The 14,762-nt window shown below is 40.6% G+C and overlaps 1 protein-coding gene and 1 long non-coding RNA gene across 2 annotated transcripts; one reads left to right on the top strand and one right to left on the bottom strand.

Annotated features, from left to right (window-relative positions):
* Positions 1-278: 278 nt before the first annotated feature.
* Positions 279-6,280, bottom strand: LOC143512283 (uncharacterized). The gene is made up of 3 exons (XR_013130414.1): positions 5,820-6,280; positions 5,320-5,365; positions 279-643 (listed from the first exon to the last, which is right to left on the bottom strand). It is a non-coding gene; the product is annotated as an uncharacterized LOC143512283 (long non-coding RNA).
* A 1,093-nt stretch (positions 6,281-7,373) lies between these two features.
* On the top strand, positions 7,374-13,370 carry u2af1 (U2 small nuclear RNA auxiliary factor 1). Its single transcript, XM_077002403.1, has 8 exons — positions 7,374-7,522; positions 8,217-8,304; positions 8,499-8,562; positions 10,351-10,400; positions 10,580-10,678; positions 11,008-11,141; positions 11,713-11,805; positions 13,034-13,370. The coding sequence occupies exons 1-8, from the start codon at positions 7,479-7,481 to the stop codon at positions 13,161-13,163; spliced, it is 702 nt and encodes a 233-aa protein (XP_076858518.1). The 5' UTR covers positions 7,374-7,478; the 3' UTR covers positions 13,164-13,370.
* The last annotated feature ends 1,392 nt before the right edge of the window (positions 13,371-14,762 follow it).

Raw genomic sequence — 14,762 nt, 5'->3', positions numbered from 1 at the left:
ACCTTTCATCGAATTAGATTTTAGATTTGGTTTTTTTCAACAACTGTGCCAGAGACTGTGAGTAGGTATAGTATAATTGAATTGAAGGTTTCTATGATGTTACACCCTGCAGTTGAGTTTCCTTTACTGAAAAGGACGTGTTTACTCATGTATTTGTTATGGAATTTAACTGCTTATCAAGCAGTTTTCCCCATATCCCAAAATCAAGCTTCAAAGCAGGGGGAAAGTTATTGTGTTTCACTGGCACGAGACATGTGGGCGATTCACTTAATCTGAAACATGTGGATGAGGGAAGACATGTGGTGAGTGTTTTAATGGGCTTAAGTTTCAGATCACACATGTTCTTCATCAGGTATATCCCCCCTATACCAGATCTTAGAAGAAATTCTCAATCAAAAAGCATTATGCTATATGTAAGGAGGGAACATAAGCAGCCAGGGGTGAGGGGGGTAGTGGTACATCTTTATTGTCCATGCTGAACAACTCTTAATGCGCATCTGCGCTAAGCAAAAATAGACATAGACAGGAACACAAATACGAAGTGTATAATTCTCCAGCAGCATGAACGGTAGTCAGTCTTTTAGTAGTCTATCTCTCTCTCTCTCTCTGGAGATTCCCCAATATGCAGCACTGACCGACTGACCTGTGGGATTAAATATGTCAGAGATAATAAGACACAGGTTATAGATGATGTCACTATCGAGGTGACTGAGAGCAAGGGAGTGGGTGTGGTTGTGGGTGTGTCCATGTATGTGTGGGCATCACCCCTGACCAGCAGGGCTGGTTCACTGTAACACTATATTACCTATTATTAATATAATAAGTATATAAATATATCATAACATAAATAATTATATATGAATGAATGCACAATTTATATAGTGCACTGGGCATACAAGCACACACACACACTCAGGGAGAATTTGTCAGGGACTGCCAATTTACCTAACCTCCATGTTTTTGGACTGTGAGAGCCAACCAGAGACCCTGAAGGAAACCCACGCAGACAGGGGGAGGACATGGAAACTCCACTCAGATAGGGACTTGAACCCAAGGCCCCTAGTGCTGAGAGGCAAACGTGCTAACAACCAAGCCACCATGTTGCTTCTCAATGGAAACACACATGAGATTAGGATATATAGCAAAGTAACAAGACGTGCAGACATTGTTGTGTGACGGGCAAGGTGAGCGAAATGAAAAGGAAGTGATCACGCCAAGTCTCAGGGAAAATGAATGGTTTAATATGAAAAGTGCGCAAACCAAAAACCCGTGAGTCGATCCGAATTAAGGATATAATAACCAGTGGTCAACTGGTACAAAGACAAGACATATATAGGCGAACAAACGACCCTCAGGTGAGACGGATGAGGGACGAACAACACATGATCACAACAGGACAGCTGCCGCTGTGAACGGGGGCGACCGGCAGCTGTCCTGTTGACCCCCCACAACGTGACATGTTGGAGTAAGCAATATAACTTTTTATGCAAACAGTGACTGCATACTTCAAATTTTGCCTTCATCAAAAAAAGTTTCCTCTTGAAGCAATTCCACCCTAGCAGCCCCTAGGCCAGGGGTACTCAACTAAATTTGTCCGCGGTCCAATTTTGGCAGATAGCTGTCACCTGATGTCCGGGGGGTGACGAACGTAAGTAACAAATGATCTCCTCCTTGCATCAGATCAAGGCTATGTATCACTGTTAGTGCTTCTTGATCTTAGTGCAGCTTTCGACACAATTGATCATAGGATCTTGCTAGAAAGGTTAGAACGCTGGGTTGGAGTCTCAGGCACAGCCCTTTCATGGTTTCAGTCTTACTTAACAAATCGCTATCAGTTTGTAGAGCTCAATAATATTTCATCCAAACGTACAATGGTTAAATATGGGGTCCCGCAAGGCTCCATCTTAGGACCACTATTATTTACATTATATATGCTACCATTGGGCACAGTAATAAACAAACATGGTGTCAATTTTCACTGCTATGCGGATGACACTCAACTTTACATATCAGCCAAACCCGATGACAAACTCAGTTTAGGAAAAATTGAGGCCTGTGTAAGAGATATTAAATGCTGGATGTCTCTAAACTTCCTACAATTAAATGAGGACAAAACAGAAGTTCTCCTTGTGGGCCCTAAGGCCGCAAGACAGAAAATTCCAAATTTAATGCTGCAGACTATACCATTACACCTGGCACAGTAGCCAAAAACCTAGGCATCATACTCGACTCCGACCTATCATTTGATAAATATATAGATAATACTACTAGGATAGCTTTTCTACATCTCCGCAATATTGCCAAATTAAGAAATGCATTATCACAGGATGATGCAGAAAAATTGGTGCACGCCTTTGTTAGCTCTAGACTAGACTACTGCAATTCACTACTGTCAGGATGTTCAAATAGGAATCTAAATAAACTTCAAATAGTTCAAAATGCCGCAGCTAGAGTTCTGACCAGAACTAGAAAATTTCAGCATATTAGACCAGTCCTATCAGCCCTGCATTGGCTCCCAGTTAAATTTCGTATTGATTTTAAAATTCTATTATTAGCATATAAAGCACTACACGGGCTTGCTCCTGAATACCTCCAGGAACTTATTTCCTACTATGAACCCCCACGTCAACTAAGATCACAGGGTGCTGGTCTGTTATTAGTTCCACAAATTAACAAGGTAACAGCAGGGGGAAGAGCCTTTTCTTATAAGGCCCCCCAGCTTTGGAATAATCTTCCTAAATGTGTCCGGGACTCTGACACTGTCACAATCTTTAAATCTAGGTTGAAAACCCACTTATTTAGTCTAGCGTTTGATAATTAATATCCCCCTTAGATAAAGGTACAGATCCAGGGGTTCATAGACGAAGGGTTTTATGGTAGACTGGGGTGCTGGTGCTGTCATCCTGTCACTGCTCGTGGTCACTCAAGTTTGTTGACGGTGCAGTGGATGGATGCCATTGTCTCAGAATGCCCCCAAGCCTATGTTACCTTCTGGTTCTGCCTTTTTTAGCTAGGCTGTAATAATTTAACTTAGTGCCGGAGTTGCTGCCACACTCCAGAAATGTTTATAATTTTACCTGTCCTGTACATGTCCTCATACAGAGCTAATTTTCCCTGTTTCATTTCTCCACATGGCTGCCCGCCTGCTTGAGGAATAATGAAATGAGGAGAGACAAGCGATCCATCCTGGGCCGGCCACCTCCTGCCTAACCGGATGCCTACACCATGATGGACATTATTACATCTTTTATATTCTGTCTAAATGGACATTATTGCATCTTTTACATTCTGTCTACATTCTGTCTATATTGTTGTTGTTGTCATGGTGACCGGTGTCGGCCAGAGGAGGATGGGCTCCCCCCCTGAGTCTTGGTTCCTCTCAAGGTTTCTTCCTCATGCAAAAACTAGGGAGTTTTTCCTTGCCACTGTCGCCTTTGGCTTGCTCACTGGGGGCTAGGACTCGGCACTTGTAAAGCTGCTTTGTGACAACAACTGTTGTAAAAAGCGCTATATAAATAAAATTTGATTGATTGATTGATTGATTGTTGAGCGGGGGTGGCAAACGTAACACTCGTGACGGAGTGTTTTTTCAATAGCCCTGAAAGAAATGTTCCGGTTTAAAATGAATTCTTTTGTCAAAATTAATAAATGTGGTTTTTTTGGTCCGTATCCAGTTAATCAGGAATGAGATTGGGTCCGGACAGGACTGCGTTCGGGTCCGGATCCGGACCGCGGTCCGCCAGTTGAGTACCCCTGCCCTAGGCAATCCATCTATAAATCTTTCAAGGTAATCTGATGTGATTTCAGCCCATGCTTTGTGGAGCATCTCCACTTGCTTGATACAGTCTGCCTCCATACCACACAGTCAAGCTGCTAACACAGAAGCTCAATAGGGTTCCGATCCGGAGGCTCCATTACCCTAATGTAATAATAATTACTCCATAATGGATCCTGAATTCGCCTCTTCACTGTTGCTGCTGACACTCCAAGATCTTTATCTTCTTGCACACTTGTGCATTAGTGGGCCTCCTAAAATTTTTTCTGTCCAGCCAGTTTAGGCTCTCTGATGGGAGTAGTTAACAGCATGGTAAGATATTTCCCTTTGCTTCGCAATGTCCTGCATTGAGTAGCCTTCCTTTCTGGACCGACGGGTCCAAAGTTGTTTCCTTCTGGCCATTTTCAGCCTGTAAACAAGCCAACAATTGCCAATGCTTCAGATACTAAACTAATCTAGAATGTCACGCTCCCTTTCACGGTCCCTTATTAGAACAACGTTTTTCAGTTGTAAAAGGGTTTCCTAACAGTCAATTAGCCTAATAACATTCTTAATTTGGATTGGCAGCTATACCAGTCAATCGATCAATCTTCATCGCTGATTCATCCTCATGCCCCACAGCAGGAGGTGTCTACTGCATCACTCAGCATTACACTGGAGAAACCAAGAGAAGACTTGCCGATTGGTTTGTTGAACACCGTCAGACCATCAGGATTAAGGTTATGACATTTCCAGTGTCAAGGCATTTTAATACTAATGGACATTGTAATAACAACACGTCTGTTTGCATAGCCAGTTGTTGCTATGCCAGAAATGAACTTAGGAAATTCAAAGAATAACAAAACAAAACACTACAATGACTAACCCAAGGGCTTATCTAAAACAATGACTTATCTAAACCTATTGTTGTAACTGTAAACCACATTGATATGCTGCACATGTTTAATTCTTTTTCCTGTTTAGTGTTTTGTTATGCGCTGTACCATGGGGATACTGGTAACTCTATCCAGCAACTCAAATGCATTATTACAGCTTACTGTTCATTGGCATCTCTCTGATTGTCTGTGATTTACATTAATTGAGTTATTTTTACACAGCTTTGTCATTATACAGCACACGACTATGAGCACATTAAGTGAGGAATTACAGTGCTAACTGAGAAGTCATGTGCTTTTTAAGGTTCCGTGTACAGACAAAACAGAATTTTTTATTGGATTATTTGCTGAAAGTACTTCATCTGTGAAATAAGTTAGGTCAAATCTATTTACTTAGTGGCTTTTACAATATACATGAGCAAACAGTACTATAGTGGCAAAAAAAAATCCAATGACCTGAGGAAGTAACCTTAAGACTATCTATATGGAAATCTTCTGGGTGACACGAGAATTATAAGCAACACCTCTTATTGTAGACTCAACCATTATTATATGCTCAACCATGCAGGCTAAATGCACACAATCCAAAATCCAAACTGGTTAGTCCACATCTGAGGTTGCAGTACACATGAGGTTGTTTCAGTCTACTAACACTATTAGCCAGATTACCTCAGGAAAGCAGGGACACGAGGGAAGTAGCCTTCCTGTATGCTCCCTGTAGGAAGAGAGATAAGCGCATTGACTCGGGACATAAACAGAGTGGTACTCCTCCCCATTTTTTCAACATTGTGTACTGTCCATTTCCACCTAAACTCATCTGATGCTACTTCTGATGCAATTTCAAATGAGAAATAAGCACATAAGAACTTTTAAGTCATAAGAAGGCATTAGGAGGAGGTGTGTTTGTGTGGCCAAGCTACTCATGGCTTGACGTAGACTATCCACAGTTTAGAGGTGCATGATCAAATGAGCAAGGAGCTGGCACTCCCTTTGTTTGTAGTCCACCACATAAAATAACAATGGCAAAGTTGATTTGATTACTTAAACATATTAGTCAAGCTAATATGCACGAAGAACCAAACCAAGTGACACTCATCCAAGTTACACACCAACAGAAACATCACAAAGAAGTTGCAAAAGCATCTACACGTAGACATATTCTCACAAACCTCCAGTGCTGCTTTCCCTCCACAGGTTTCTTGTAGTTGCCTGTGTTAGATGTTGCATCATCGTGAAGCAGAATTCACCAAGTGTAACCGTTTCCTTTCTCTGCCACACTCAGTAATTAGTTGCAGGTAATTTCTGATGACACCTGCTAAACAACCTAAACCAACTTTAGCTTGTTTTTTGTTTCATGAATTTTCCAGTTTCAGTTTTATGAAGAATCCAGAAGTTAAAGAGTGCTTGATTTAACTGATCTTGCATAATAGTTCTGTTTTGTGGGGATGGGTAGATCGAGGCTTTTGAAGCAGCAACACATTTGAAGCCAAAATGGTTCAGTGCTTTGAAACATTTGAAACCCTGCTCTCCTGCACCATCTGTTGTGCACATTAAAATACTACACCAGAATAGCTTGCTTCACTGGAACAAAACCCTTCATATAAGCAACAAGGTCAAAGCATTGCAGCTGTATCATTGTGTGATTAAAGTAGGAGTAGAGTAGGACAGTTTTGGTAACACATATATTATTTTGGTGGCAATATCAAGATGCAAATGTTTCCACACATGTGATTTTGGTCTTTGTGTCATTGTTTCAATTTCAGATCGCCCATGAAAGGATGCTTATGCTATCTCCAGTCAAAGCACCTTAAGACTGGAGGTGTGGCAGAGACTTTTACTGTAAAAGACTTTTATTCTCAGAGACTTTTATTCTTTTATTTTCTTTTGTCATTATAGTATGGATAGTATCCAGTATGTGACAAAAACAAACCATACTACAGGATTATATGAATGTATGAAATTCTGGAAAAAATTCATTTTGTTCACACACTGCATACATAATACTGATCTGTGGCCCAATCAGTTGGTTGTAACCGAGGCCTCTCAACTTTGCACTGGGACGTATGCTGTTTTGTGTGCAGGTTTCTTTGCTATCCAAATTAAGAAAAAAAATCTTTCCAAAATTCTTTTCTAAGTCCTGTTATTTTCACAAACCCTTAACCCTGATGGTTGGAAGGTGTTCAATAAACCAATCAGCAAGTCTCCTCTCGGTTACTCCAATATAAAGCTGACTATGACGCTTGCAAGTAATGCAGTAGTCAACTCCATACATGAAGATGAATGGGTGATGACAATTGCTCCTTTTGTACCAATAATTTTGGTATCTTGGTTAATATTTTTGTATGTAGATGATCTAGGTACAGTACATTGCAGGCTACAGTATCAGTTATTATTTGAGTGGTCAGTTATATCACTCTTTATGAGCATGTCTTTGATGTTTTTGTCTTGTTTATAGAAGATAAGTGCAGGATTCTTAAAAAGGGATGTGGCCTCTGCCTCATCCAAGAGGCTTCTTAAGTATTTAAGTATAATTTTAGCCCATCTTTAATTTCTAGGATGATAAGTCGAATGGAATTCTTGATAAATTAACATGCAGTACTATTTGGAGTACTATTCAGATTGTGAATTTCCTGCAATGTGTGGATCAGAGCTGCTATTACTGAGTAACTGTAATGTTTGAATCAAATCCTTATCAAATGCTTTCTAATATGTCTTACTTTTACACCAATAATGCTCGGTAGGGGGCAGCACACGGCCGATTTTGAATCCGTCCATTCATTCACTACAGAGGAAGAGCATACCAACCTCTGGGTTTTTTTTTGTTGAAAATGGCAGAGTATTTGGCGTCTATTTTCGGCACAGAGAAAGATAAGTAAGTCATTTTACACAATATTGTGCACACTTACTGACATATTGTATCTGAGTAATAATATATTTAGCTCGCAGTTGTGGATAGGACTAAAAAATCGTTCGAAATATTGCACATTTTCAGCATGGGCGCTAGCCGAGTCAGTAAGCTAGCCTCCTGGTGAACTTTAGCTCGCTGGCTAACTGGCTAGCTATCTAACTAGCTGCCTTCGGACGTATTTTTCGCACGAAGGCCGGTTATATTTCCTCTTAGAAGTGGACCGTTAAAATGTTTGCCGCTGTATTTCCGCTGTATCGTACCGTCCATAAAAGATGCCAACAGTACGGATGTAGTTTAGCTCCGTTAGCCGAGCTAGCTGGACCCACACGGCGTGTCGGGTAGCCAGTAAGCCGTGTGGCCCGCTAGCTCGACGGCTAACTGCAGCCCAACATTCTAGCTGCTGGCTGACATATAAAAAATATCGGTCCACATACTGAAGAAAACCTGGTAGTTAAAGTTTTAAAAACTATAGAGACGGCGGCGTTAGTCGGCTAAGTTACTGTTTAAAAATAAAAAAGCAAGCGCGTGATCTTGGGTGGCTGCATCCCGCGCGTCTTTGTGCTACGGTGTGTTTGGAGGAGCAGTAGGTGAGCTGTGTTGGTCAAAACAACGTTTTTTTTGTTCATTTTGATCCTAAATGTGTTTTTTTTGTCATCAGAGTTAATTGCTCGTTCTACTTCAAAATCGGGGCGTGTCGCCACGGGGACCGATGCTCCAGGCTCCACAACAAACCCACTTTCAGCCAGGTAACTCACAGCTTTGGGGCTTTTGTATTTCTGACCAGAGTGATGCCACACATGCAAACATACAGGGGGTCTATAAAATGGAAAGTTAATAGAAGACAATATTTACTGAGCAGACAGACGTTGCACAGCCATACGCAAAACTGTATATGACCTACTGACTCAGATTGAGGTTTTACCTTTTCATTGTGTTACAGACGATCGCCCTCTTGAATATTTACCGCAATCCTCAAAACACTGCTCAGTCTGCAGATGGATTAAGTAAGTATCCATTCATTCATCCCTTAAGTGTGTGTTCATTTGCACTTCTGTGCACACTTGTGTGCAGGTGTCTACAGGTGTTCTTGTGTGCACAAGTTGGCAATATTATTCATGTCCTTACACAGTTTTTGTTTTTGGCTCTGGCCTTCAGCAAACTGAAGATTTTTTACTAAATCAACTTAAGGTGTATATATATTAGAGGTGTATTCACCTAAGGATTTTCATAGTCGAATCTGATTCGTCAGATCTTCCCTATAGTCGAATCGGGTTTTTTTTTTTATCTAGAGTACCTTAAACGGGATCCCGTTCTCATTCAGGACTTTTTTTCACTTCAAAGTAAAAACCTAAAACACTCAGATAAATGAATAAACATGGTAGGTTGGCTTTATTCAGCTTTTATTTATTTACTTATTTATTTTTTTATGAAACGTTAGACAACATTAACCGTCAGTGCGCATATCGAACTGTCAGACAGGCACTGTGCAAAATGTCAAAAATATTTAAAATAAAATATGCCTGTCTGAAAACAAAAAATAATTGCCACACAACAGCAAAAAAATTACAAGTAAAGGTTCAAGTAATGGGGTTCAAAAAGCAAAAAACAACAAAAAATGTTTATAGGCCTACTTGCCGAGACGCACCGCGACGAAACGACAAACGGCTGAACTGTTTTTTTTTTTCATACTGTTTTAAATGGTATGCCATGTTGGTTGTTGTCGTGTGAAATGAAAGACGTTGATGACATAACTTGCAGTGTACTTTGTTTGATTCATATTTATCTTTTTCAAAATACTAAATACTAAAAAATTTCTAGTTTTTTAGCAGCCATTATAATCTCGGCAGATGCTATCCTGTAGTGTGTTCAGCTCCGCTCATTTGGATCGTGCAACTGCACGGTGTGATTTATTAATGTGTAGTAAGGAAGATGCCTACTGTTAATGCGCACACATCATTTTAAAACATTTATTAACAGAAATTAGGATGATTTAATTTGACAAAAGGTTATATATAACGAAAACAAAGACATTTCATGTAACAACTCATTCTTAGCAGCATCCTTGGGTACCCCCATGCAGTTAGAATGGTACATTCGACTATGCCGTTCATAGTCGACTAAGGGGTATAGTCGAATCAGCGACTATTGCTGGTCACCCCAATATATATATATACATTGACTTAATGAAAAAAAATATGTTTTTAGTTATTTAATATTGACTGGTTTCTGAAAACACAGCTGTGAAAGGCTAGCATAACAAATCCACAAAGATAACCTAATAGGCTGTATTAAATTGAAATACAAATCAATGGTGACTTCCAACAACTGACCATTTAGATTGTACTTTGAGAGACAGTGTGGGTGGGTGGTTGAGTGGGTACAGATGAGACTGAGTACCCTGTTCCAGAAGAGTGGATGTGGGGAAAAGGGGGGTGATTGAAAGTTGTCCAATTTCCCTGCAAAACATGTCAACATGGGCTTGTATATTTACTAGTGGAAGTAGTTCACTATATTCATGGTTCACTGATGAAATGTCCAGTGCCTTCTTGGATTCAATCAAATGCTTCCAAACCCATTGGATGTCCACTTCAAGTAACAGTATGACAGCTACCCAAATCTACTGCTGAAGCAATTGTGATTTTCAGAAAAGGCTGTGATGGCTTTTTTCATTCTCTTAATCCCTTACCTTTGTACATGTATTTGACTTGAAGGCAATTTAAAAAAAAGGTACAGTCTAGTTGTACGTAGTTTTACGTGGTTTGTCTAAAGCTCTTTGTCCTTTGGTCTGCCAGGCACGGTTAGTGATGTGGAGATGCAGGAGCACTATGATGAGTTCTTTGAGGTGAGTGTTTAGTCTGAGGAGCACAGAGGCATGGTGAACAAGAAGAGAAATGTCGTCTGTATCAGGACAGCACCAGCCACAGTCTAGACAAGACGATTGGACTGGGGAACTGCTTCAAAACAGTACAGTATCATGGTTGCCCGTCCCACAGCTCTTGCGTGGAATTCTGTCCCTTTCAGGAAGTGTTCACGGAGATGGAGGAGAAGTACGGGGAGGTGGAGGAGATGAACGTGTGTGATAATCTTGGAGATCATCTAGTGGGAAATGTCTATGTGAAGGTGGGTTGAGACAATCGGGAGGCAGCAAACAGGGACACCCTTGAAAAGTGGAAGAACTGTTAAATTTACAACAGATACCTTAGATATCTTACTGTGTTTACATCCACTTAAGAATGAGTTAATGGCCTTTAAAAAACTCTATTTTGGAAAAATGATGCACGAGATTCTCTTGTGAATACCACATTACGGTGTTTCCTCCATGTAAAATGATGGATGTAATGGTCTCGTTCAAAGCTAGCCTAATAGCATTAAATCACCAGTGCAAGGTCAGCATCTGTCACGACAGTTAGTGCTTTCCAAAATCAGACCAACCTGTGGCCTCTCCTCAGTTCCGCCGTGAGGAGGATGCAGAGAAAGCTGTGCTGAACCTGAACAACCGCTGGTTCAATGGGCAGCCCATTCACGCCGAACTCTCTCCAGTGACCGACTTCAGGGAGGCCTGCTGCAGGCAGTATGAGATGGGGTGAGTCCCTGATACACCTGTATGTGATGGGGCGAACCCTGATACACCTGTATGTGATGGGGCGAGTCCCTGATACACCTGTATGTGATGGGGCGAGTCCCTGATACACCTGTATGTGATGGTCCCTGATACACCTGTATGTGATGGGGCGAGTCCCTGATAATACCAGAATGAGATGGGGTCATGCCCTGTTTGCCGGTCTTCTTAGGCCCACAGAGCATCTCTTTGAGGGGTACCATTGTGTTCTCAGTCAAGGTTTCCATAAATTTCCCCCATTGGAGTGTATGTAGTGATTTAAAAATACAGTGATCCTTACACAGGAAATGCTGTTTTTATTAGCATTCATACATACATGAATGGATCTTGTGACATTAAACAAGTCTTGAATGGTAAATTAAGAACAGAAAGAAGTTAATTTAGCACAGAATCACGCACTCATGCATGTTTTCTGTGAAAGCTTGTGCTTGAGCTCATAACAGTTTTTACCTATTACTCTGAGGCTCTTGCAGGGGTCTGAGAAGCAGCAGTCATGTCACTTGTCCTAAGTGCAACTCCTTTGTCTTCCCTCCAGAGAGTGCACTCGAGGAGGGTTCTGCAATTTCATGCACCTAAAGCCCATCTCACGAGAACTCAGGCGAGAGCTCTATGGCCGTCGGCGAAAGAGGTTGGTATTCCTCAGTCTCGGCTCTGTTAGGATTTGCTGTAGAGGGCATTTAGGCCCGAGTGTGAAGATGCATGAGGGGTACATCAAGGGCAAAGCTGGGCGCACCGTGCACAGAAAACATGGCACAGTCAGCCGAAAAGACTTTGTCAGGGTTCAGTCGGCCGCTCTGCGTGTTGGTGAGTGGAGTTATCAGGTTCCTCTAGGGATGGGTGTACACACTCTGCAGTAAGCTGCTCCACTTTTATCTTAGGATAAACTAAAAGTAATTTTAAATGTATGTGTATAATCATGGTCCAGCTGCAGGCTGTTTTAGACAGCAGGCCAAATGCCCAGGACTAGAGTCAGGACCATGAGTAGCTACTCATGACTAATGGTGCAACTGTGTGCTAAACACTTGCATCTGCCTTTCAAACACATGTATAATCAGATATGATAGTAAATTCATAAGTATTAGGGATTTTTTGTTCAGGGTTTTGGCCTCAGGAGGGGATCTCACAGCTTTCCATGTACACTGAAGCTAAAGATTCAGATGTTCCGTCAGATTAAAGACCTGCAACTCCCTCCCTCCTTCACTTTAGCAAGCTGACGATTTTCCACAAGGGGGAGCTATGGAACGGTTGCATTTTGTTTTAAGTGACATCAAGTTTTTTGTTAAAATAATAATGATGATTCACATGTGATTGAGGCATTTGAATACTACCTGAACATTCATTGAGACATGTTGGATACATGCATGTTGGAACCCAAGACACCAATTACAAGATTCAACCAAAACTGTTCTAGAACCAAGTCGGCCACTGAGAGATCAGATGAATTTAATTTCTCTGACTGATTGATTGGCAGTCACCAGTCTTTTGAATTGTAGAACAAGTATGACCAGTTTAGTTGTATGTTGACTCATGCCTGCAGGTCTATGCACTTTACGTTTGTGTCGTCATTGGTGTACACTTATACAAAGTTGCTATTTTACTGCTGTTTTACTAAGTGCAGTAATGAACACACCTATGTTCACATTTGTGGTTAAATATGTAACAATGTTAATGGTAATATTTCAGCATTAACTATAATTTTGGGACCATTTTAAAATAATAGTGCAAATATTCAGATACCCGTTTAGAAACATTGAACATTTTTGGAGCTTGTATTTTGTTGTGTTTGCCCCCTGCTCTGAAAACTCAATTAAGTGGGGCTTTTTTGTTCACATATAAACAACTCTGTAAAATTTCAGCTCCATGCCTGTCCGGCATCGCTCCCGCTCTCGTGAACGACGCTCCCGTTCCCGCGAGCGCAACCGAGGAGGCGGACGCGAGCGTGAGCGGCGGAGGTCTCGGGACAGGGAACGTTCCGGAAGATTTTAAACCACCATCCACCCACCCTCCTGCCTTGGCTCTGGTGGTGTTCCATGCCCTTATGGCAAAAATGTGATAAATGTTTAACTCTTCTGCTTATTTGGTATTTTTTTTTTTTTTTTTTTTTTTCTCCACGCCCACCACATTGATATGTCCTATATCGTTCTTACATAGTGAACTGAGTTTTTGCTTTCTGATTAAAAAAAAAAAAAAGGTCATAGTAGTCTTACGTTGTGATTATTTCCATATCTAATGCTTTTATTGCAGTCAGTGTTAATTTTGACAGCAATTTTTGATTTAGTTTTAGTCTTAGTCTTTTGACTAAAATGTCATTTAGTTTTAGTCATAATTTAGTCTTTGGATTTGTTTTAGTCTTAGTCAAATTTTTGTCGACTAATTATCATTAGAATTTAGTCGACTAATTATTCAAAGAATTTAGTTGACTAAAATATATATAGTGTAATAGTCATTATATAATCTTGCACAAAATGAAACATTTATTAACCAGTTACAGAATATTATTGTTTGTATTTGCAATATATACAAAAACAAATTTCCAAACAACTTTTTTGACCTGAACTTATAGTTATTGAGCATAACAATAATAAACCATTGATGACCAGTAGGTCCGATCTACCTGAAAAGCATATGTAGTTTATGAACAATGCATATTACATTGTATATAAAACTGGGTGCCGTAAAAACAACAATGTCATAGACCGCTGATATCATTTCATTTGTCGTATTTTTCCCGACATCATTGTCACACATGGTTTACACACCGTGTCTTTTTCTCAAAGTCAAAGGAGAAATGTGTCCATATATCGCCGCTCATCTTTCTCCCTGCTGACATTGTCGAGTTAACGTCGAGTTGAATTTCATGAGTGGCCACAGTTCACAGGCTGGTATGGTCTTCCCGGGTTCTGTGCGATGTGAAGACGTTAGTTCTGATTGGACGGTTACCCGGTTTGTCCCGCCTATCCGTGTACGCTAAAGTAGTTACAGCTGGATCTCTTCTTAACTTATCCCTACCTTTCACTAAACTAAATCAGGTCTGATTAGATGTCGTCGCTGGCCAATATTTTCGTCTCGTTTTTACTCGTTGACGAAAATGTCCATTAATTTCGTCATCGTTTTTATCCCTTCGCATAGTTTTTTATTTAGTTATCGTCTCGTTTTCGTCGTGAAAAAAGGTTCGTTGACGAAAACTATGACGAAAATTATTCGTCAACGAAATTAACACTGATTGCAGTGTTTGACCTTGGTATTCAGACTTAAGAGATGTGATATCAGTTTGTTTTTGCTGAAAGTGAACTTTAAAAGGTTGCTTTTTCTGTGTTTGGAAAGATTGTCAGATGTCTTGTTCATTGTTTATCATCCTGATTGGCTGAGTAATTGGCAGAGACATAATAATAATGCATCTACCACTACCATCGCTCTGGATAAGAGCGTCTGCTAAATGCCGAAAATGTAAAATGTACAGCTGATACCACTTGCCGTTGTTCTTCACTTGTATGTCTGTCTATGGTTCTTTGTGCTTCTTGGCAAACGTCTAACTTGCAAAACACTAGGTAATGATATTGACTCCTGTAGTTTAGTAGTAGTCTG

Source organism: Brachyhypopomus gauderio, chromosome 4 (assembly GCF_052324685.1).
Source record: "Brachyhypopomus gauderio isolate BG-103 chromosome 4, BGAUD_0.2, whole genome shotgun sequence".
In the NCBI taxonomy this organism is placed as follows: Eukaryota; Metazoa; Chordata; class Actinopteri; order Gymnotiformes; family Hypopomidae; genus Brachyhypopomus; species Brachyhypopomus gauderio.
The sequence above is the reverse complement of the archived record's forward strand: the minus strand, read 5'-3'. Positions and strand labels throughout refer to the sequence as shown.